General features: G+C 41.3%; 1 protein-coding gene across 1 annotated transcript; it reads left to right on the top strand.

Annotated features, from left to right (window-relative positions):
* Positions 1-13446: 13446 nt before the first annotated feature.
* Positions 13447-22916, top strand: cd68 (CD68 molecule). The gene is made up of 6 exons (XM_060934342.1): positions 13447-13705; positions 16995-17542; positions 17749-17865; positions 18422-18491; positions 19307-19477; positions 21728-22916. Exons 1-6 carry the CDS (start codon positions 13654-13656, stop codon positions 21865-21867), a joined length of 1098 nt encoding a protein of 365 aa, XP_060790325.1. The 5' UTR covers positions 13447-13653; the 3' UTR covers positions 21868-22916.
* The last annotated feature ends 339 nt before the right edge of the window (positions 22917-23255 follow it).

Genomic DNA, 23255 nt, shown 5'->3' on the forward strand with positions numbered 1-23255 from the left:
AGTGAACTATGTAAATTAAAAAGCAACCTCTTGGTAATTTAATTTAATAATCATTTTCCGTGTTTTTCTGTGTTTTTGTTGATCCAGGTGCAAAAGAGACTGAAAAATGAACCTGGAATTTGTTGTGTGGCCATGACAGATGATGCCAGCAGAATTGCCTTTGGCATTGAAAAGTGTAACAAGTATGATAGACTGGTAGACTCATAGAGCCAAGCAGGCACAGTCAGTCTGTGAGGTTTCTTGTGGGATTCATTTCCATAATGTATGACATTTACACTTCCATTACTCTTACCACATTTAGCAGATGTCCATATCCAGAGTGACTTACAGAAGTTCTAGTCTGTATCAAAAACATATCCTCATGCTAATTCAAAGCTGTGTTACAGCATGAGGATAAGTGCTGATCCCTGTTACAATGTTAGCCACAAATCTAAATGTTTAAAGATTTTAAATATTAATGAATTATACATACTTACAAGGCGGCACGGTGGTGTAGTGGTTAGCGCTGTCGCCTCACAGCAAGAAGGTCCTGGGTTCGAGCCCCGGGGCCGGCGAGGGCCTTTCTGTGTGGAGTTTGCATGTTCTCCCCGTGTCCGCGTGGGTTTCCTCCGGGTGCTCCGGTTTCCCCCACAGTCCAAAGACATGCAGGTTAGGTTAACTGGTGACTCTAAATTGACCGTAGGTGTGAATGTGAGTGTGAATGGTTGTCTGTGTCTATGTGTCAGCCCTGTGATGACCTGGCGACTTGTCCAGGGTGTACCCCGCCTTTCGCCCGTAGTCAGCTGGGATAGGCTCCAGCTTGCCTGCGACCCTGTAGAAGGATAAAGCGGCTAGAGATAATGAGATGAGATGAGACATACTTACAAATAGCAAGACCGTTTTTCCTGTACACTGTACCACTGTACCTTGCAAAGATCAGCACAGTGGTGTAGTGATTAGCACCGTCGCCTCATAGCAAGAAGGTCCTGGGTTCATGCCCAGTGGCCGGCAAGGGCCTTTCTGTGCGGAGTTTGCATGTTCTCCCCGTGTCTGTGTGGGTTTCCTCTGGGTGCTCCGGTTTCCCCCACAGTCCAAAGACATACAGGTTAGGTTAACTGGTGGCTCTAAATTGACTGTAGGTGTGAATGTGAATGGTTGTTTGTGTCTATGTGTCAGCCCTGTGATGACCTGGCGACTTGTCCAGGGTGTACCCCGCCTTTCGCCCATAGTCAGCTGGGATAGGCTCCAGCTTGCCTGCGACCCTGCACAGGATAAACTGTTACGGATAATGGATGGATGGAACAGATGTACCATCCATCCATCATCTGTAGCTGCTTATCCTGTTCTACAGGGTCACGGGCAAGCTGGAGCCTATCCCAGCTGACTATGGGCGAGAGGCGGGGTACACCCTGGACAAGTCGCCAGGTCGAATGGATATACAGTGGTGCTTGAAACTTTGTGAACCCTTTAGAATTTTCTATATTTCGGCATAAATATGACCTAAAACATCATCAGATTTTCACACAAGTCCTAAAAATAGGTAAAGAGAACCCAGTTAAACAACTGAGACAAAAATATTATAATTTTTCATTTATTTCTTGCGCAAAATGATCCAATATTACATATCTGTGAGTGGCAAAAGTATGTGAACCTCAAGGAATAGCAGTTAATTTGAAGGTGAAATTAGAGTCAGGTGTTTGTCATCCCATTGACAGAAATCAGGTGTGAGTGGGCACCCTGTTTTATTTAAAGAACAGGGATCTATCAAAGTCTGATCTTTACAACACTTTTGTGGAAATGTATCATGGCACGAACAAAGGAGAGTTCTGAGGACCTCAGAAAAAGCGTTGTTGATGCTCATCAAGCTGGAAAAGGTTACAAAACCATCTCTAAAGAGTTTGGACGCCACCAATCCACAGTCAGACAGACTGTGTACAAATGAAGGAAATTCAAGAAACATTGTTACCCTAGGGCGGCACGGTGGTGTAGTGGTTAGCGCTGTCGCCTCACAGCAAGAAGGTCCTGGGTTCGAGCCCCGGGGCCGGCGAGGGCCTTTCTGTGTGGAGTTTGCATGTTCTCCCCGTGTCCGCGTGGGTTTCCTCCGGGTGCTCCGGTTTCCCCCACAGTCCAAAGACATGCAGGTTAGGTTAACTGGTGACTCTAAATTGACCGTAGGTATGAATGTGAGTGTGAATGGTTGTCTGTGTCTATGTGTCAGCCCTGTGATGACCTGGCGACTTGTCCAGGGTGTACCCCGCCTTTCGCCCGCAGTCAGCTGGGATGGGCTCCAGCTTGCCTGCAACCCTGTAGAAGGATAAAGTGGCTAGAGATAATGAGATGAGATGAGATGAGATTGTTACCCTCCCCAGGAGTGGTCGGCCAACAAAGATTACTCCAAGAGCAAGGCGTGTAATAGTCGGCGAGGTCACAAAGGACTCCAGGGTAACTTCTAAGCAACTGAAGGCCTCTCTGATGTTAATGTTCATGAGTCCACCATCAGGAGAACACTGAACAACAATGGTGTGCATGGCAGGGTTGCAAGGAGAAAGCCACTGCTCTCCAAAAAGTACACTGCTGCTCGTCTGCAGTTTGCTGAAGATCACGTGCACAAGCCAGAAGGCTATTGGAAAAATGTTTTGTGGATGGATGAAACCAAAATAGAACTTTTTGGTTTAAATGAGAAGCGTTATGTTTGGAGAAAGGAAAACACTGCATTCCAACATAAGAACCTTATCCCATCTGTGAAACATGGTGGTGGGTAGTATCATGGTTTGGGCCTATTTTGCTGCATCTGGGCCAGAACGGCTTGCCATCATTGATGGACCAATAATTCTGAATTATACTAGCGAATTCTAAAGGAAAATGTCAGGACATCTATCCATGAACTGAATCTCAAGAGAAGGTGGGTCATGCAGCAAGACAACGACCCTAAGCACACAAATCATTCTACCAAAGAATGGTTAAAGAAGAATAAAGTGAATGTTCTGGAATGGCCAAGTCAAAGTCCTGACCTTAATCCAATCGAAATGTTGTGGAAGGGCCTGAAGCGAGCAGTTCATGTGAAGAAACCCACCGACATCCCAAAGTTGAAGTTGTTCTGCATGGAGGAATGGGCTAAAATTCCTCCAAGCCGGTGTGCAGGACTGATCAACAGTTACTGGAAATGTTTAGTTACAGTTATTGCTGCACAAGGGGGTCAAACCAGATACTTAAAGCAAAGGTTCACATACTTTTGCCACTCACAGATGTGTAATATTGGATCATTTTCCTCAATAAATAAATGACCAAGTATAATATTTTTGTCTCATTTGTTTAGCTGGGTTTTCTTTATCTACTTTTACAACCCCAATTCCAAAAAAGTTGGGACAAAGTACAAATTGTAAATAAAAACGGAATGCAATAATTTACAAATCTCAAAAACTGATATTGTATTCACAATAGAACATAGACAACATATCAAATGTCAAAAGTGAGACATTTTGAAATTTCATGCCAAATATTGGCTCATTTGAAATTTCATGACAGCAACATCTCAAAAAAATTGGGACAGGGGCAATAAGAGGCTGGAAAAGTTAAAGGTACAAAAAAGGAACAGCTGGAGGACCAAATTGCAACTCATTGAGTCAATTGGCAATAGGTCATTAACATGACTGGGTATAAAAAGAGCATCTTGGAGTGGCAGCTGCTCTCAGAAGTAAAGATGGGAAGAGGATCACCAATCCCCCTAATTCTGCGCCGACAAATAGTGCAGCAATATCAGAAAGGAGTTCGACAGTGTAAAATTGCAAAGAGTTTGAACATATCATCATCTACAGTGCATAATATCATCAAAAGATTCAGAGAATCTGGAAGAATCTCTGTGCGTAAGGGTCAAGGCCGGAAAACCATACTGGGTGCCCGTGATCTTCGGGCCCTTAGACGGCACTGCATCACATACAGGCATGCTTCTGTATTGGAAATCACAAAATGGGCTCAGGAATATTTCCAGAGAACATTATCTGTGAACACAATTCACCGTGCCATCCGCCGTTGCCAGCTAAAACTCTATAGTTCAAAGAAGAAGCCGTATCTAAACATGATCCAGAAGCGCAGACGTCTTCTCTGGGCCAAGGCTCATTTAAAATGGACTGTGGCAAAGTGGAAAACTGTTCTGTGGTCAGACGAATCAAAATGTGAAATTCTTTATGGAAATCAGGGACGCCGTGTCATTCAGACTAAAGAGGAGAAGGACGACCCAAGTTGTTATCAGCGCTCAGTTCAGAAGCCTGCATCTCTGATGGTATGGGGTTGTATTAGTGCGTGTGGCATGGGCAGCTTACACATCTGGAAAGACACCATCAATGCTGAAAGGTATATCCAGGTTCTAGAGCAACATATGCTCCCATCCAGACGACGTCTCTTTCAGGGAAGACATTGCATTTTCCAACATGACAATGCCAAACCACATACTGCATCAATTACAGCATCATGGCTGCGTAGAAGAAGGGTCCGGGTACTGAACTGGCCAGCCTGCAGTCCAGATCTTTCACCCATAGAAAACATTTGGCGCATCATAAAACGGAGGATACGACAAAAAAGACCTAAGACAGTTGAGCAACTAGAATCCTACATTAGACAAGAATGGGTTAACATTCCTATCCCTAAACTTGAGCAACTTGTCTCCTCAGTCCCCAGACGTTTACAGACTGTTGTAAAGAGAAAAGGGGATGTCTCACAGTGGTAAACATGGCCTTGTCCCAACTTTTTTGAGATGTGTTGTTGTCATGAAATTTAAAATCACCTAATTTTTCTCTTTAAATGATATATTTTCTCAGTTTAAACATTTGATATGTCATCTATGTTCTATTCTGAATAAAATATGGAATTTTGAAACTTCCACATCATTGCATTCCGTTTTTATTTACAATTTGTACTTTGTCCCAACTTTTTTGGAATCGGGGTTGTAGGACTTGTGTGAAAATCTGATGATGTTTTAGGTCATATTTATGCAGAAATATAGAAAATTCTAAAGGGTTCACAAACTTTCAAGCACCACTGTACCTTGCGTAAGTATTCCTCCCCCTGAATATACAGACCTATTCCTCGAAGGCCCCAGAGTTTGTTAAAGAACATACCTAGACAAACAGCGTCATGAAGACAAAGCAGCTATCAAAACAAATCCAGGACAAAGTTCTGGAAAAGTGTCTATCAGAGTTTGGAGTCTTCCAGGAATGATTGTGAATATTGAGATCACGAGACATTAAATGAATAGAGGTGGACTCTAGTCAACTAAATATGTGATAGCAACTGGTTGCACCAGAACTAATTTAGGGGTTTTATATCAGTAGGGGTAAATATTTATGTAATCATCGCAACCTCCCACTTCTGTGTTATGGGTTAAGTCCATTTCAGTTGCAGGTTGTAGCATTACAACATGTGGGAAAGTGTGCAAGGCACTGGATATACAATGCTACAGCTGTTATTTCTAAATCCAGTGTCAAATTGTCGGTTTAGTCTTACTATTGGGTTTAATTTTTTTTTTTCTTAGATTAAAAGTGTGGGAGCCTTTTAGGAGAAAGCACAAGACCATCCTGGGATATGGGAGCCTCATGCTGAGTGTGTCCAGCAGGCTTTACATCACCAAGGGAGGAGCCAAAGCCATTTTGCTAGGAGGTAAAGTAAAGCAATAATCTGTGTGTTACAGTGGCCTTTGGAGCAGCCCTTTGTTGTGATTAAGTGCCTTATATCTGATACCATGTTGGGCTTACATATTTCTAAAATGACCCAGCACTCTAAAATAGATGAGTATCTGCCATAGAGCTATTATATTTATGAACTATAAAGTTATTTATTTTTTTATTTAGTGAAATTGGGTTAATGTTAACAGATTTTACCTTGGGAATTTATCTAAGGTTAAATTAAATTCAAGTTACTGCTGATTACTCAAACATAAAGATAAAGAGAAATATTGCTTTTACAATAAAGAGATTTTGATGGGAGTGTAACAAGACAAAGTAAGACTTAAACATGCCTCATAGATGTGATTAAACCAAAATGTGATTTCAGCCTCGATCATATTCCTCTTACTCATGCTAGGGCCATTACATATACACACACAGATCTGTCAGGAGGATTCTCAGGCATGTGATGATGTTTTGGAAAACATTTCCCATAAATTATTGCTTATAATGCTGATGAAATTTCACAGTTGTATTACTGAAAAAGAAAAAAAAAGACATGGCCTGGCACCAGAAGACATCTATTACTGTACAAAATGGTTATGGTTATGTTCCATGCTCTTTTTATACACTATATGGCCAAAAGTATGTGGACACCTGACCAGAAACCATATGTGCTTGTTAAAGATCCTATTTGAAAACCATGGGAATTAATATGGCGTTGGTTCTCCACCCCATCCGCTGCTGTTATGGCCTCCACTCTTTCGTGAATGCTTTCCAGTAGCTTTTTGGTGGGAGAAGCCATGGCCTAAAGGTTAGAGAAGCAGCTTTGGGACCAAAAGGTTGCTGATTTGAGTCCCTGGACCAGCAGGAATGGTTGAAGTGCCTTTGAGCAAGGCACCTAACCCTCACACTGCAAAAAAAAATGATATCTTAGCAAGTGAAAATAGTTTAAATGATCTAGGGTCGTTCCATATCAAACGAACCAAAAATATTTAACTTTCACGCTCAAAAATTTTAATTTTCTTTAAACTTTTTTTGGATGAAGGGGATGTGTAGTCTGAGCCCAACTGGCAAGTTTTAAAGCTGAAATGTTACTATTAGCAGAGATAAACTACTGGTTTGGGGTCAGGGGGTCAATTTTAAGGAATCAAACATATTTCTGGAGCCATTTAGAGGACTCTGTATGCTCGCTTATAGACTATTCAGGTAAACTATTTTTTTTCCCTCTAGCCCTATAGTACATACATTTCTGAAATATATAGTTTGAACTTTCTTTATTGTCACCACCTTCCAGCTATTTAGGTCAGAAATTAAAAAAAAAAAATCACATGATGCAAATTTGCAAGTGTTTTTTTTTTTTTTTTACTAGTTTTAAAGAGCTGTTTTCTAGAAAACTAAGCAAGTCTCAGACATGCCACTTGGTGACCAAAGTCTCAGTAAACTTTTCAGGCCAGGGCTATGTTAATATAGTTCTAGGATAGCATAAGGCTGATATTCAGGTGCCCAAAGTTGGCCCCAGCTAGAAAATTAACAAATTTGCCATATTTCATGGGGGGTCCAGCTCGGTCCACAACTTAGCAATTTAGAAAGTTGAGTATCTTTAGAGTAGCGTTTAATGCCTCACATATGTAAAAACTGGCAATGGAAAATGTTTCCTTTTGGTTTTACTGGATGGTTTGTCATGGTATGTTATTGGATTTTTACATGATATTAAAAGCATTGAAATTAGTGGCCAAATAATGAAAATCAGCTAATTATCTGATGATACAACAATGTTTGTAAGAGATAAATTATCAGTAAACTCATGTGTAATGCAGTGATACTTGTACCTATGTAAAAATAAAAAATTGAAAATTGAAAAAATAATAATAAAATAAATTAAATATATAATTTATTTATATATATGAGTAATAATACTATTAGAAGAAGAATGTACAAGACAAAAAGTATGTGATTATTGTACACATTTTATCAGCAGCCGCTGTAACGGCCAAATCCAAGTCACATTATGTAGTTATTGACAAGCTTTTTTAAAGCCTAGCGTCAGATATTTATGGTCCAAAATGACATTTTTCAGAAATGATATTGTTCCCCAAGTAAAATTACAAGCAGAGAATAATATATTAGGGGATGCAGCTATCTTGTGGCCTCTATTACAATACCACAAACATGCCTGAACATGCAATTTAGTGTATTTCACACTGTACATATATACGTAGAAGCAATGCTTCATAAAACGACAGGGAACATTTTTCCATTTCCAGTTTTCACATATGTTAGGCCTTAGCTCCTACTCTAAATGTACCCAACTTTCCAAATTGCTAAGCTGTGGACTTTCTGAGCTGGACCCCCCATGAAATAAGGCAAATTTGTTAATTTTCTAGCTGGGGCCAACTTTGGGCAAATAAATATCAGCCTTATGCTATCCTAGAACTATATTAACATAGCCCTGGCCTGAAAAGTTTACTGAGACTTTGGTCACCAAGTGGCATGTCTGAGGCTTGCTTAGTTTTCGAGAAAACAGCTCTTTAAAACGAGTAAAAAAAAAAACACTTGCAAATTTGCGTTTGTGATTTTATTTTATTTTTTTCATTTTGGAACTTTTATAGAAAGAAAGAAGTCAAAATGAAGAAAGCTTATTGTACATTTTTCAAAGGTATGGGTGCCCGAGGGCCCAGGAAAAAAAATTGGGCTGTCTGCAATACCCAGAAGTGGGTATAAAAACCCCTCAAAAAGCCTCCAGAATGAAGAAAAATTAATAAAAATTGACACATGCACCCCCTTTGGGTTAAGTGGCTATATTCTAGTAACAGAAGCAAAACTGGGCAAAATATTTTGCCAGTGCTCTCCAAAGACATTAAGGGTGCAATCCTGATTTTTTTTAAGCAAAATTGATGATGTAAGGCGTGAGGTTCTGGTTGAATTGACATGGAATGACCCTCCAGCATTTCCTATTAGAAGTATACAAGACACCAACTCTGAGATTATTAAACGTAGTTCTAGATTGCAACCAACGTATTCTAAGATGTCTTATCAAGTAAAAATATCTGTCCATGCAGCAAGATAATTTCACTAGTATTAAGTCATTTTCTCCTCAAATTCAGTTTTCAATTTTTTTGCAGTGCAACTGCTCGCCAGGCTGCTCTGGGTATGTTTTACATCACTCTAGATAAGAGCGTCTGCTAAATACCTGTAATGTAATTTTGGAAAGCAGCTGTGGGGATTTTTGTCCTGTCAGCCATAAGAGCATTAGTGAGGTCAGGCCCTGATATCGGGTGAGAAGGCCTGGCATGCAGTCACTGTTTAATCTCATTAATTCCAGTGAAAGGAAATCTTAATATTACAACATATAAAGCATTCTATACAACTGTGTACTTCTAACTTTGCAACAACAGTTTGGGGTAGAACCACATATGGGTGTGATGGTCAGGTGTTCACATACTTTTGGCCATGTAGTGTATCTGTATTAAATAGTTGACAGCAGCAAACCGAGTAACTCTCAGTCTTCCTGCAGATGAGGTGAGTGTGTGGGACCTTGACGCTGGGACAGTGTTGTCTGTCTTCACTCCTGACTCCAGAATTCAGCGTGTATCTGTTGTGGGTAATGAGAACTGCACTGTCCTCTTGGGATTCAGTGATATTTCCACCTTTATCAGCATGTCCCTTAGTAAACAGGGTGCCACCACAACAGATAAAATTGCTGGCCATGAGCATGTTTGGGGAGTCCAGCAGCAGTGATGAAGAGGACTGAGGGCCAAGTTAAGATGATGTTTGTGGGTTAACAGTGAATAATATAACATAATACACTACATGGATGAGTCATCATTACTAAGAAAGTAACTCTAAGCAATGGAAGAAAGACGACTCGTCAGCCACGGGATCTGTCATCTTGTGTTCCTTTACTGGTCACAAGGTCCTGAGGGCGTAACAAAACTACAGATTTCAGCAATATAGAGTGGAAACAGTGTAGCACTGTATGTAGACTCTGATTGAGATTTATTGTCAATAATCTTGAATTCAGAATGTCTTTTTTTTGGTGGAAAAAGAAGCCTTATTTTACATAAGGTGTATTTACAAGATTTTAGTTTGGTGTTGGAACATTTGAGTATTCTGAGTCATAATGTGGCTTCTGACATATAATTTTGGTTCTGCTGGTTATCAAATGCACATTTTGCAACTAGGCCTTCCTGTTTCTTGTCACATGAACTTCTTACAAAAAAGGTTGTCATTAAAATGACTTCCTGTGTGCTCAGTAGATCTATAACAAATACAACCAATTCTTATACTTTCTATGACACTTTATATAAAATCTATATGAAGATCGAGAACCTATTAATGACTTCATTTGGGATTTAAATGGCACATTTCTGTCACACCAAATCAAAATTAAAACCCTGATGTGAGCAACTTTTTAAAGGACATTTTAGCTGAATCATAATAATATTACTATAATATCTACTCTGGGGGGGGGGGGGGGGGGGAACAATGTATCTGTTACAGTACTGGCTCTATAATCAGCAACTGAAATGACTGAACCATATTATCTGGAAGCCAAGAGCTAGCTTTATCAAATAAGAACTAAACCTAGATTGACAGCAGGGTTATAAATATATCCTGGAATATAAATGGAAGGGATGGAAAAAAAACATCTGGATCTGCTCGTTCTGCCATCAGCTTACATAACAACCAAGAAAATGACAAATGGGGAAAAGAAAAACAACAGAATCGAGGCCTGTTGTAAATTGTGTGGGGGGGGGTTATGCTGTAATGTCATCATTTACCTTAGCCGTTCTGTTCATCTCTAGCCAGACCTGCTTGTAATCTTTAGCTATGTTAGATATATAAGGAGTTAGCTCTCAAAAAAAAAAAAAATCTGAAATCCAATCAGTAATGCTAGGTTCAAACTTTAGCACTGTCCACACAGGAAGAAGAAGATGCCTTTACAGTGCAGTGAAATTACTTCTTTGCATATACCAGCTTGCTAGGAAGTTGGCATCAGAGCAGAGGGTCAGCCATGATACAGCACCCCTGGAGTACATAGGGTTAATGGCCTTGCTCAAGGGCCCAACACTGGATAAAATGGCTGTCAACATGTAAAGCGATTTACTCATCATCCACTGCTTTGTAGCTGGCATTTGGTCGCTAGTGGATATTCCAGACTCTGGCTGCCTAGGCATACCTCTTGTTTATTTATTTATAACTCAGTGTTGGCATCATCTGTCAGTCAGTGGTATCCTTCACTCCCATTGGTAGTTGCCTCAATCACGTCATCTTAAAATTGATATTAATTTAACTCTGTACCTGCCCACTTTGCATTGCCAACATTGCTACAAGTTGCTGTATTTCATTGATAGTCCATGGGCTCTTGTTTCTACATCACTGCTAATCTCTTCCTCTGTGTACGCTCCTAAAGGGTATGATCAAAGTATAGCTATATTTTAATTAAGTAAAAAATTATGTAATATTGGTATACTTTTGGGCGGCACGGTGGTGTAGTGGTTAGCACTGTCGCCTCACAGCAAGAAGGTCCTGGGTTCGAGCCCCGGGGCCGGCGAGGGCCTTTCTGTGCGGAGTTTGCATGTTCTCCCCGTGTCCGTGTGGGTTTCCTCCGGGTGCTCCGGTTTCCCCCACAGTCCAAAGACATGCAGGTTAGGCTAACTGGTGACTCTAAATTGACCGTAGGTGTGAATGTGAGTGTGAATGGTTGTCTGTGTCTATGTGTCAGCCCTGTGATGACCTGGCGACTTGTCCAGGGTGTACCCCGCCTTTCGCCCGTAGTCAGCTGGGATAGGCTCCAGATTGCCTGCGACCCTGTAGAAGGATAAAAGCGGCTAGAGATAATGAGATGAGATGAGATGGTATACTTTTGGGCAGCATAGTGGTGTAGTGGTTAGCACTGTCACCTCACAGCAAGAAGGTTCTGGGTTCAAGCCCAGTGGCCGGCAAGGGCCTTTCTGTGCGGAGTTTGCATGTTCTCCCCGTGTCCGCGTGGGTTTCCTCCAGGTGCTCCGGTTTCTCCCACAGTCCAAAGACATGCAGCTGGGATAGGCAAGCTGGAGCCTATCCCAGCTGACTACGGGCGAAAGGCGGGGTACACCCTGGACAAGTCGCCAGGTCATCACAGGGCTGACACATAGACACAGACAACCATTCACACTCACATTCAAACCTACGGTTAATTTAGAGTCACCAGTTAACCTAACCTGCATGTCTTTGGACTGTGGGGGAAACCGGAGCACCCGGAGGAAACCCACGCAGACACGGGGAGAACATACAAACTCCGCACAGAAAGGCCCTCGCCGGCCGCTGGGCTTGAACCCAGGACCTTCTTGCTGTGAGGCAACAGTGCTAACCACTACACCACCATGCCACCGCCATTAATGTAATGCACAATAAGATTTTTTTTTACATTTTACTTGTGTTTGTAGGGAAGGGTTTTGGCATAGATGGATGAAACAAGATTAAAGAATGTGTTTGGCCGGTTATCAAGAAAGGCTAAGATTGCTTAGGGCAGCTTTAAGACACTGGGTGCTTTCATACCTATATTATTTGGTTAAGATCTTTCAAAGCTTTGTGTCTAAACTCAGATTTGGATCAGATTAATTATAGAGGGACAGAAGATGTAGTACTGATAAACAGGCCTAAGTAAAAACAAATTATGCTGTAATGATTTGGCTTGAGGATTTATTTGACTCAAAATGTTAATACACTAGGCATGAAAACAGCCAAATAGGTGGTGAGATAAAACAGTAAATGTCGTTCCTCAAAATAAAGTACTTGAAATGTCTAGTCTGAGTCTAGCTTTCCTGGTTGTTGAAGCGCCCTTGAGCAAAGCAACTGACCCCCAGGTTGCTCTGGGTATGTTGTATGTCGCTCTGGATAAGAGGGTCTGCTAAATGCCATTAATGTAATCCATCCATTCATTCCATCCATTATCTGTAGCCGCTTTGTCCTGTTCTACAGGGTCGCAGGCAAGCTGGAGCCTATCCCAGCTGACTACGGGCGAAAGGCGGGGTACACCCTGGACAAGTCGCCAGGTCATCACAGGGCTGACACATAGACACAGACAACCATTCACACTCACATTCACACCTACGGTCAATTTAGAGTCACCAGTTAACCTAACCTGCATGTCTTTGGACTGTGGGGGAAACCGGAGCACCCGGAGGAAACCCACGCGGACACGGGGAGAACATGCAAACTCCGCACAGAAAGGCCCTCGCCGGCCGCTGGGCTTGAACCCAGGACCTTCTTGCTGTGAGGCAACAGCGCTAACGACTACACCACCATTAATGTAATGTACAATAAGATTTTTTTTTTTTTAATTTTACTAGTGTGTTTGTAGGGAAGGGTTTTGGCATAGATGGATGAAACAAGATTAAAGAATGTGTTTGGCCGGTTATCAAGAAAGGATAAGATTGCTTAGGGCAGCTTTAAGACACTGGGCGCTTTCATACCTACATTATTTGGTTAAGATCTTTCAAAGCTTTGGGTTTAAAGTCAGATTTGGATCAGATTAATTATAGAGGGACAGAAGATGTAGTACTGATAAACAGGCCTAAGTAAAAACAAATTATGCTGTAATGATGCGGCTTGAGGATTTATTTGACTCAAAATGTTAATACACTAGGCATGAAAACAGCCAAATAGGTGGCGAGATAAAACAGTAAATGTCATTCCTCAAAATAAAGTACTTGAAATGTCTAGTCTGAGTCTAACTTGTCTGAGTCTGATCTGTAATCAGGCTTGTAACTTTCGATTTCTCCGGAAAGGTATAAATCGCAGAGTTTTGCACGTCACAGTATGAAACCTCGGGTTGAACGCAATTCCGCTCAGTAACGTGACCAGCTCATTTCCTTATTCCTGGCAGTTTCAGTTCAGACAACTTCGCAGAGGAGTAAGGAGCGTGAAGTACCACACCAGCTTCTTTTCTCCCCTGCCTACTCCGTAAAACAAAAGCAGGAGTTACAGCAAACTCCGGGAGACTCGACCACAAGCAGCAGCAGCAGCAGATATGAGACTCGACTCGGCGCAGTTAATGGCGGCTGTCTTCATACTCGGAGCAGGTAGATATATTCAATAAATAAAGGCAACCGGTAGTGGAATCTTCATTTTACTCGAGCACTTGTCTGTGTCTTGTTTTTCCAGCGGCTTGTAGTAATCCTCATGGCTGCTTTCACACGCTGCCGCTTGATAAAGGAAATGCAGATGATGATGCAGCAACTTTAACGTGTTCGAATCCCTCTGTCAGGGATTTATGGCTGAAACAAACCGGGAAATCGCAATTCTGACTTTTTTTTTTTTTTGAGCTGGTTTGTTACTTTTTTCCCCCCTTAACTTGAAGAAGAAAGGGTAGAGAAGGGCTGCACCGTGTGCTTTCTGTGTTCAGGGAGCCATATTAACGCTTCAGTGCGATTAGACACGGACTTTACAGCCACATTCACCTGTGAAATGTTTGGTGTGGGTTTTCTCTTCTTTCTCCTCCTGTCTGGGTTCCGTACAAACAGTTTGGAGCCTCTAAGTGGCCGTAATTAACCACTTTAATCGTCTGTTTATAAAATCTCGGTGTTGAAACGCCTTGTGGAAGTTTCGAGAGGTCATGTGTTTCAGTCTCACGTGATGCAGCAAAGCTCCAGGCCTGAGCTACATGTTATTGACGTGTATAGTCGACAGGTGTCAAGTAATACACTTTTTTTTTTTTTTTTTAAATATATTTAATATATATTAAATTTTTACATTGTATATATTAAACTTTTTATAGATATAGGGGCAGCATGGTGGTGTAGTGGTTAGCGCTGTCGCCTCACAGCAAGAAGGTCCAGGTTCGAGCCCCATGGCCGGCGAGGGCCTTTCTGTGTGGAGTTTGCATGTTGTCCGCGTGGGTTTCCTCCGGGTGCTCCGGTTTCCCCCACAGTCCAAAGACATGCAGGTTAGGTTAACTGGTGACTCTAAATTGACCGTAGGTGTGAATGTGAGTGTGAATGGTTGTCTGTGTCTATGTGTCAGCCCTGTGATGACCTGGCGACTTGTCCAGGGTGTACCCCGCCTTTCGCCTGTAGTCAGCTGGGATAGGCTCCAGCTTGCCTGCGACCCTGTAGAACAGGATAAAGCAGCTAGAGATGATGAATGGATGGATTACATTAATGGCATTTAGCAGACCCTCTTATCCAGAGTGACCTGGGGGTCAGTTGCTTTGCTCAAGGGCGCTTCAACAACCAGGAAAGTTAGACTCAGACTAGACATTTCAAGTACTTTATTTTGAGGAATGACATTTACTGTTTTATCTCACCACCTATTTGGCTGTTTTCATGCCTATTGTATTAACATTTTGAGTCAAATAAATCCTCAAGCCGCATCATTACAGCATAATTTTGTTTTTACTTAGGCCTGTTTATCAGTACTACATCTGTCCCTCTATTGTCCATAATTACTTGTAATTAACCACTTTAATCCTCTGTTTATAAAATCTCGGTGTTGAAATGCCTTGTGGAAGTTTTGAGAGGTCATGTGTTGCAGTCTCACGTGATGCAGCAAAGCTCCAGGCCTAAGCTTCTTGTTGACGTGTATAGTTGACAGGTGTCAAGTAATACTCTATCACTTTTTTTTTTTAAATATACTTGATGTATAAACTTTGCTATTTTTATTTATTAATAATAATAATATTATTATTATTATTAAGTTAAATTTATATAACACCTTTCAAAAAAACCCAAGGACGCTTTACAATTATAGACAAGGAAAGAATAAATAAATAATATAAAAATAAATAAAAAGTAGTCTACCAAGTAGGGGTCAGGATGTAATTCCCGTGGTGTAGCAGCCACAGTCCCACCAAAAGGCGCACGAAAACAAGTCCCACATCTCCAGCACCGCTGCTGTGACAGTCAGCAACATCGCTCGAACACCATGCCATGGATCCACAAAGTGAGCAGAGAAGCTCTGCCACGCAGAGCGCTGGTGTATCCCAAACCGCCTGCACAGCTGCCGCGGCACCACCGAGCAACATCGCTTGGGACATCACGCCAAGCGTTAAAGCACAGAGTGCTGGACAACCACGATGTAAAATGAGCAACAAGCTCACTGCAGTCCATAGCTGGGACCACAGGCATCACCCACGGCAAACCAAGGCCTGGAGGGAACCGATGCCCAAAACTGGGTCTGGAGCTACACCACAACCAGTGGACAAAACACTTAAACATCAAACTACACAAACACACAGAAAAAAAAAATAGAAAAAGAAATGAAATAAAATGGATATAGGGGTGGCATGGTGGTGTAGTGGTTAGTGCTGTCTCCTCACAGCAAGAAGGTCTGGGTTCGAGCCCCGTGGCCGGCGAGGGCCTTTCTGTGTGGAGTTTGCATGTTCTCCCCGTGTCCGTGTGGGTTTGCTCCGGTTTCCCCCACAGTCCAAAGACATGCAGGTTAGGTTAACTGGTGACTCTAAATTGACCGTAGGTGTGAATGTGAGTGTGAATGGTTGTCTGTCTGTCAGCCCTGTGATGACCTGGCGACTTGTCCAGGGTGTACCACGCCTTTTGCCTGTAGTCAGCTGGGATAGGCTCCAGCTTGCCTGTGATCCTGTAGGACAGGATAAAGCAACTACAGATAATGAGATATGGGTGTCAAGTATCTTTAGTGTGTATATAAAATATACTTGAGATATACGATATGTGGGTTTTTTTTTTTAAAACCAGCTTAAGGTTGGTCTGTATTGTGAAATACTGTGACTGAGGTCTTAAATACGGACCAAGATCTGTCATGGTATTTCATGATACAGACCGGCCTTAAGCTGGGTGTGGGGTGTGGTGTGTGTGGTTTTTTTTTTTTTTTTTTAAAAACAAATTCTAACAGAAAATGTGTGCCTGAAAGGAAAACCATATTTAGAGCAAATCCAAAAACGAGCTTGTAGCAGGTTTTCTTTTGTTTCATCTCCATCAGGGTAGTAAAACTCACTTTTGCTGTGAACGCTGTCGTTATTGCTATCCATGCTGTAAAATTAATGCTGTTATACTGAAATGCAAAAATAATTGTTGACAAATTGCTACCATGTTTACAAGTCGCCAAAGGTCTGTAACCAGGGTCTGGATTGTAGGATTCCAGACCGCTTGCGAGCCAATCAGAGTGCACAATTTGATGGAAACCGGACTGTGAAAACAACTACATTTAATATGAATTAAGTACAATAATGGCTAAATGTTACCAATAAAGCTGTACATGCACTGTGTAGGTAAGTGGTGTGATCATTTTGAATCGTGTGGTGTTTGGGCACCTGATATTAAGTGTAGAGCTGTCCTGTTTGCAGTTTCATTTTATACACACAGGGCAATCCTTAAACCACTTCACTTTCCTTTCCAGCGCTCACCTTAGCTCAGGAAGATGCTGGACATCCTAAGCCGCCTGCCAGCCTGCTGCCACCTGCTCCATTTGTCACCACAGCCAGTACTCCAAAAACAACCCCTTCCCATCCTAATGTAACTACGGCTGTGCCAACTCCCCACAATGTAACTACTGCTTCTCCAACTCCCCACAATACTACAACTGCCAATGTAACCACTGCTCCTCCGACTACCCACAGTACTACAACTGCCAATGTAACCACTGCTCCTCCGACTACCCACAATACTACAACTGCCAATGTAACCACTGCTCCTCCGACTACCCACAATACTACAACTGCCAAAGTAACCACTGCTCCTCCAACTACCCACAATACAACTGCCAAAGTAACCACTGCTCCTCCGACTACCCACAATACTACAACTGCCAATGTAACCACTGCTCCACCCCCCCCAAAACCTGAACCAACAGCACCAACCAACCTCACAGTGGGCAACTACACTGTGAAGGCTGGAAACAAGCTGTGCATCAAGGTCCAGGCAGCAATCCAGATCCGTGTCAGTCAGGTAAGGAAGCTATTTGTTGATCAACTTCATTTTTGATACAACTGCTTATGGTTCTTTATACCCTTGAAGTGTTTGATATTGCCATAATGTTTCCCTTTGTACATTTAGTCACCTTAGTGTTAGTAAGACTGACTCTTTTTAATGGATAGTAACTTTTTTTTTTTTTTTTCCTTCCTTCCTGAAATTAATGATTTTTTTTTTTGTAGGTGGCAGGCACCTATATTGTTCCAGGAAGTGCTAAAGGTGCTGGCAAATGTGAAGGAAATGCTGCCAACCTCACAATTACTTTCAAAGAGGGTGCCATCTTCATGAACTTCTTTAAGGTATGTCCAGAGTCCATTTTAATTGTGGAGGTGCCAACAAGAGTTCATCTTCAAATCTCATTTGAACTTGTCTTATGACTAATGAAGTCATGACTTGGTTTGCATGTTGGCCACGGAGTATAAATTAATTGCTGATGCATGCTGGAGAATGAAAATGAACTGGAAGAGGAAGTAGGCTGATGGTGCTATTTATTTTCTACCTTATGCAGCCTAGTAAATTCTTCCCTGATAAACATAGGTGGTGCATACCACTTTTGCTTCAGATACTGCATCCTGATGAATCTGGAATGACCATAATGACGCATGTAACATTAGGCTTGTTTTTAGCAATTTCTTGTTCTAGTTGTGTAAAACTCCAAAGGAGGTGGGGTGTTCTCTCTCTCTCTTCCCCCCCCCCCCAGTATAGAGAAGTGATGTCTCTGACAAGCCAGTCATGTACTATGAAGTACATTTTCTGATGTGACTCATCCACTGCCCCTCATGCTCCTTGTTTTTTTTTCTGGGGCTCTGCATGATTGTGCTCACTTGCATATTGCACTTTCATTCTCTTTTTAAGAATGACACCACAAACGTCGTTTCTGTCAATGCTGTGACTGTCAACCTGACCTATGCCTTCAAGTCTGGAGGTAGGTGCGACATGCTGATCATGCAGTTGATTTTTATTTGAATTTTTTTCAAGCAGGTCTATGCATCTAAACATGCATCTTATCTTTCTATGTTTACTACAGTACACAGGGAATTTTGATCATGTGTGTTCCTTGTTGAATTATTTACAGATGCCAGAAAGATGGCTATCAGCAGCGTTGACCTAGCAGTTAGCCTCTATGCTGTTAAACAAGATGTATTAAACACATGCATGAACTTTGCTTCCTAGAAACAGATAAGCAGGGTAAACAAATGGTGCATAAGCCAACTTATTGGACTAGTCTTACTGAACTTCATTGTCTTATTTTCCAGTTAATAAGTAACCGAGTGACCTTTAACATGTCAAATATTCTAGCGTCATGACTCTGGGTGCTTTTTCACCTCCCTAAATATGGTTTAAGAGGTGAGTTAAACATGCATATTAAGATATTGCAGGATACTCTAGGGCAGTTATTTTCCAACAGTTGAAGTGTCCTAGTGCTATGCTGCTTAACCAGTTTGCCTGCATGTACAGATGGCAACCACAGGTCTTGATGCCCTAACACATGAACTGCAGATCAAGGACGGCAGTATAAACTAGCTTTTGATATTAACTTGTAGTAGGAATAGAAGTCAAATTGCATATAGTTTTGTATGTTCAAGTAGTGTTATTCAAGCTGCAGTTTCGTTACTGAGTGGAAAACTACAAAAAGAAAACGAACAGTGTCTGAGACAAGCTTGAACCTAATTTGCTGAATTAAACTTTCTTTTTTGGCCTATGCTCACGTTGACCTTTTTGAGGTTTGTTTTCCCTCAGTTGTGTCACGTTTGGCGTTGAAGAATGACTCTCTGCAACTCTTCAGCATGGCAACAGGTCACTCTTATTCCTGCAAGTTGGAGTCTGTCTTCATGGGTAATGATACCTTCCTAGAGTTCAGTCAGGACAAGATGCAAGCCTTCAACTTTACGAATGATATGTTTGGTCCCTGTAAGTAGCATTTCATTATTTAATGAATACCATTACTGGTAGTTTAAGGCTCTTTTAACAGATGTAATATGTATGGGGAAATGCACACTCTGGAAAAACTTGGACTGCAAAAGACTATTGTTTGTACATTTATCTAATGATGGTCTGACAAATGTTTATACACTTTGTACTGTGCATTAGATCATATTTGTATGAATTTTGCACTTTAGTGTCGGTTAGTTATCTGATCTCTTGGAAAGTCTTATGATGCTAGTTTAGCAGGATGCCTTTCTGCTTTTCACCTTCTCTAGCTGGAGTATCTGGTTGGGTAAGATGTTTATGGCCTATGTTAAGTACGTTGTAGACGTCTACTGCTGGTTCCAGCAAAGGTCCCTGCCTCTTGCATTTTAGAGGCAGTATAGTGCAAAATGTACTGCACTTCAATATACAGTACTGGTCAAAAGTTTGGGCCCTTTGTCATGGGTTTTTTTTTTTTTTTTTTTCCTACATTTGAATGTACCTGAAAACAAGGCTATGGAATTGCATGGTAAATAAGGGTTTCGTTATCTTGATTCTTCAAATGGGCCCCCATTTACCTTGACGCTCTGCACACTATTGGCCTTATAACCAGCGTCATGAGGTAGTCACCTGGAGTGTTTTTAATTAACTGGTGTCTTGCCAAAAGTTAATTGCAATTCTTGCCTTGTGTGTGGGATCAAAATGGTAAATATTCAGCAGTCAAGAATTGCTCAACTAATACCCTGTCCACACTAGGGATTTTGTACTGATACGAAACTACTTTCGTACCACAACACCTGTCCACACTAGCAGCTATACCGGTACTGTAGCATTAACTGTATCAGTACAAAACCCACAAATGTATGCATTTCGTACTGGTACTGTAGCGCTTCGCGTAGTGTGGACAGATGAAGCGGCTCTGTATCGATACAAATATAATGTGCAAAGTCACACACCTCAATGTGTTCGCTGAATAAAATGGTGAACAGAGATTTGTTTGTTTCTTTCTCAACTGCCTCGCACGTTTTATACGATTCGACTGGATAAATGACCACCAGAAATAGACTGTGCATTGACAGCAAAAAGCGCACACGTTGTTTCATCCGCCATATTCTCGGAAGGAAGTTACTCGGTAGCCACGGAAACATATTTTGTGCACATGCATTTCAACTACTGTGAAAGAAAACCGCAAGCATTTCTCGCTAGTGTGGACAGATGCACTAAACTGTACTGGTATACTTTGTATCTATACAGTTATACCACTTTCATACCAGTATAAGTGTGAACACAGCATAAGTAAAGGGAAGCACCAATCCATTACTCTTAAAGCATGAGTTGTTGGCTTTATTAATAAAAAAAATAATGACTTGGGTGTCAAGTTTTGACTGGTACTGTGTGAATGCACTCCAGGCTTTAAATTCAATAGTACATCTCCAATATGTGTTGGGCTTTTTCTTTTAATCTTCTTGCCTTTGACTGCAGTAGTTCTTTACTGACCAAGTCACTTGTTAACACGAGTTTAATGTCCCCTGAAGATATTTCAAAATGGTAATGCCAAATTGTACTTTGGGTTAATTGTCTGCCATTTAACAAAAGGGCATGGATGCTCATGTTGGCTTTCGTTATGCTGAAGTGCCATTAGTTGCAGTATACCTAGCTTTACAGTATGTTTAAGTGACTCAATAGTCCTTCAAATTAATGGTTACTAGTATTGCGTGCAGTGTATGATGGCAAAATACTTGTTTTACTTCACTCGTGTCTCTTAATCCTAACGAAGACCTGCTTTAAAACTGTTTATGTAATATGGATGTTCTGGACAACATATTCAAACTGAAGCCCTCGGTGGCATGTCGAAGCGTACAGAAAAGGCTGTGCCCTATCCTGAGATGGGGAGCCCAAGCAAAATTAGCCATTCTCTCATGGAAGGAGGGGTGGCATACTCTCCCTGATCAGTTATGCTAGCCAATCATGTCCTTGGGCTTGTGTAGAGGTGGGTAGATGGTGCTTTTCCAAGTGTTAACCTGCTGGCTCTGGCAGAGGTTTGAGATGTAGTCAGCTGGCTTCACACGCCTTAGAAGCATGTGATTACCTTGTCACTCACTGTTTGGGTGCTGTAATGTGATGGGACAGAGCTGTCTTGTGGGTGGGAATTGGCCATGAGTAATTTGGGGAGAAAGCTGGGTGAGGGAAGGAATGTCTTAATGTCCTGTTCATTTATAACTAAAGTAATCAGGCATCTCTCTGTTACTGTAGCTGACCTGTGCAAGGCTGACCAGCCAGACTACAGAGTGGCCATTGGTGTCGGTGTGGTGCTGCTCATCCTCATAATCATCGTAGTTGTGGCTTATCTCATCAGTAGGAAGAGAAGAACAGATGGGTACCAGACTCTCTGATGCAGAGAGTCCATCAGAGTAATCCAGAAAAGGACATTACCATCACAATTATCTGCACAAGCTAAATCTAGCATGAAGCAGCCCTTGACTCTGGATTTTTGGCAAGGTTTGCTCAGTCTATTAAACCTGACCTTTAATCCAGGCATCAGGTATAACCTCATTCAGATCATAAATGGTATTATAATATAAACTTGAGTTAGTTTCATTTTCCACATTCTTATATACTTTGGACACTTTCTACTCATGTTGCAGCATTTTCTTGTCCATCTTGGAACAGGAGTTCACTGTTCTGTGCTTTGTTCAAGTGTCTTAGTCATATCCATGTCCAACTGTTTGGTCAAGATGACCCTCTATTGAGACCCTGGTGCCTCTACTAAAAATATCTTGGACTTTTAATCAAGTAGTTATTTGTACAATGACAGCTGGATCTCAAACAACTGGCATTTGTGTACTGCAGATCTCATAAGCAGCTAGTCATCCTGCTTATTGATTGGCTCTTTATATGAAACGCTTGGCCTTGCCCAACTTGGCTTCATCCTAGCTCAGTGGCTTACCCGGTAAGAACATCAGATGCAAATGACTGTTAAAATAACCTCACTAACCAGAAGAAATTTCAATTGGTATTCTAATTTCTGTAAAGTTCAGATTGTCTCTTATGCCACTATCAGACAACCTGTCCTCAGGAATGCTCTTTTCTGACATTTGTTCTAAACTCTATGCACTGAAATTAAAAGGATTAAGGTTATAAGGGAAAGTTTGTAATGTGTGAATGCTGCAAATGGTGTGTTCTCTAAGGCTGTAAATTGGACCAAAAGGATTTTAGGGATTTGTGGTATAATAAACATTGGGGGGGTTGTCTTAAAAATGGAGTGAAACTGACAGCACCTTACTTTTAAATAACCCTGATGGTGGCTTCTAGTTTGTGTGCAAACTTAGCTTGGAAACTGTGTGCCTGTAACTTTTTTTTTTGCATGTAAAGCTGTCATTTTTTTTTTCCAAATGATTTGACTGCAGTTCAAAAAATAAAGGGAATACTCTGTGAACTTGAATGTTGAACTGATCTGTGTTTGTAGTCTAAAGCTTGTACATGGAACAATTTATTAGAACTTTTGGTAGACTATTCTTTTTCAAGGGCTTTTTTTTTTTTTTTCCCCAAAAAATTATGCTACAGTGGTGCCGGAGAGATTTTTTTTTTTTAAATACTGCACTTTCTCTTGGGTCAGTTCATGGACAGATGTCCTGATGTTTTCCTTTAGTTTGCTAGTGTACAAGGAAGTCATTGATGGAACAATGACTTTGTCCTAGTCCAAACCATGATACTACAATCACCATGTTTCAGATTTAAGGTTCTTATGTTGGAATGCAGTATTGTCTTTCCTCCATACATA

Source organism: Neoarius graeffei, chromosome 1 (assembly GCF_027579695.1).
Source record: "Neoarius graeffei isolate fNeoGra1 chromosome 1, fNeoGra1.pri, whole genome shotgun sequence".
In the NCBI taxonomy this organism is placed as follows: Eukaryota; Metazoa; Chordata; class Actinopteri; order Siluriformes; family Ariidae; genus Neoarius; species Neoarius graeffei.

Coding starts and splice junctions, on each gene's coding strand:
- cd68 (XM_060934342.1), top strand. CDS start 13,654: ATGAGACTCGACTCGGCGCAGTTAATGGCGGCTGTCTTCATACTCGGA. Junction 17,543..17,748: donor TCCAGATCCGTGTCAGTCAG/GTAAGGAAGCTA, acceptor TTTTTTTTGTAG/GTGGCAGGCACCTATATTGT. Junction 18,492..19,306: donor CTATGCCTTCAAGTCTGGAG/GTAGGTGCGACA, acceptor GTTTTCCCTCAG/TTGTGTCACGTTTGGCGTTG.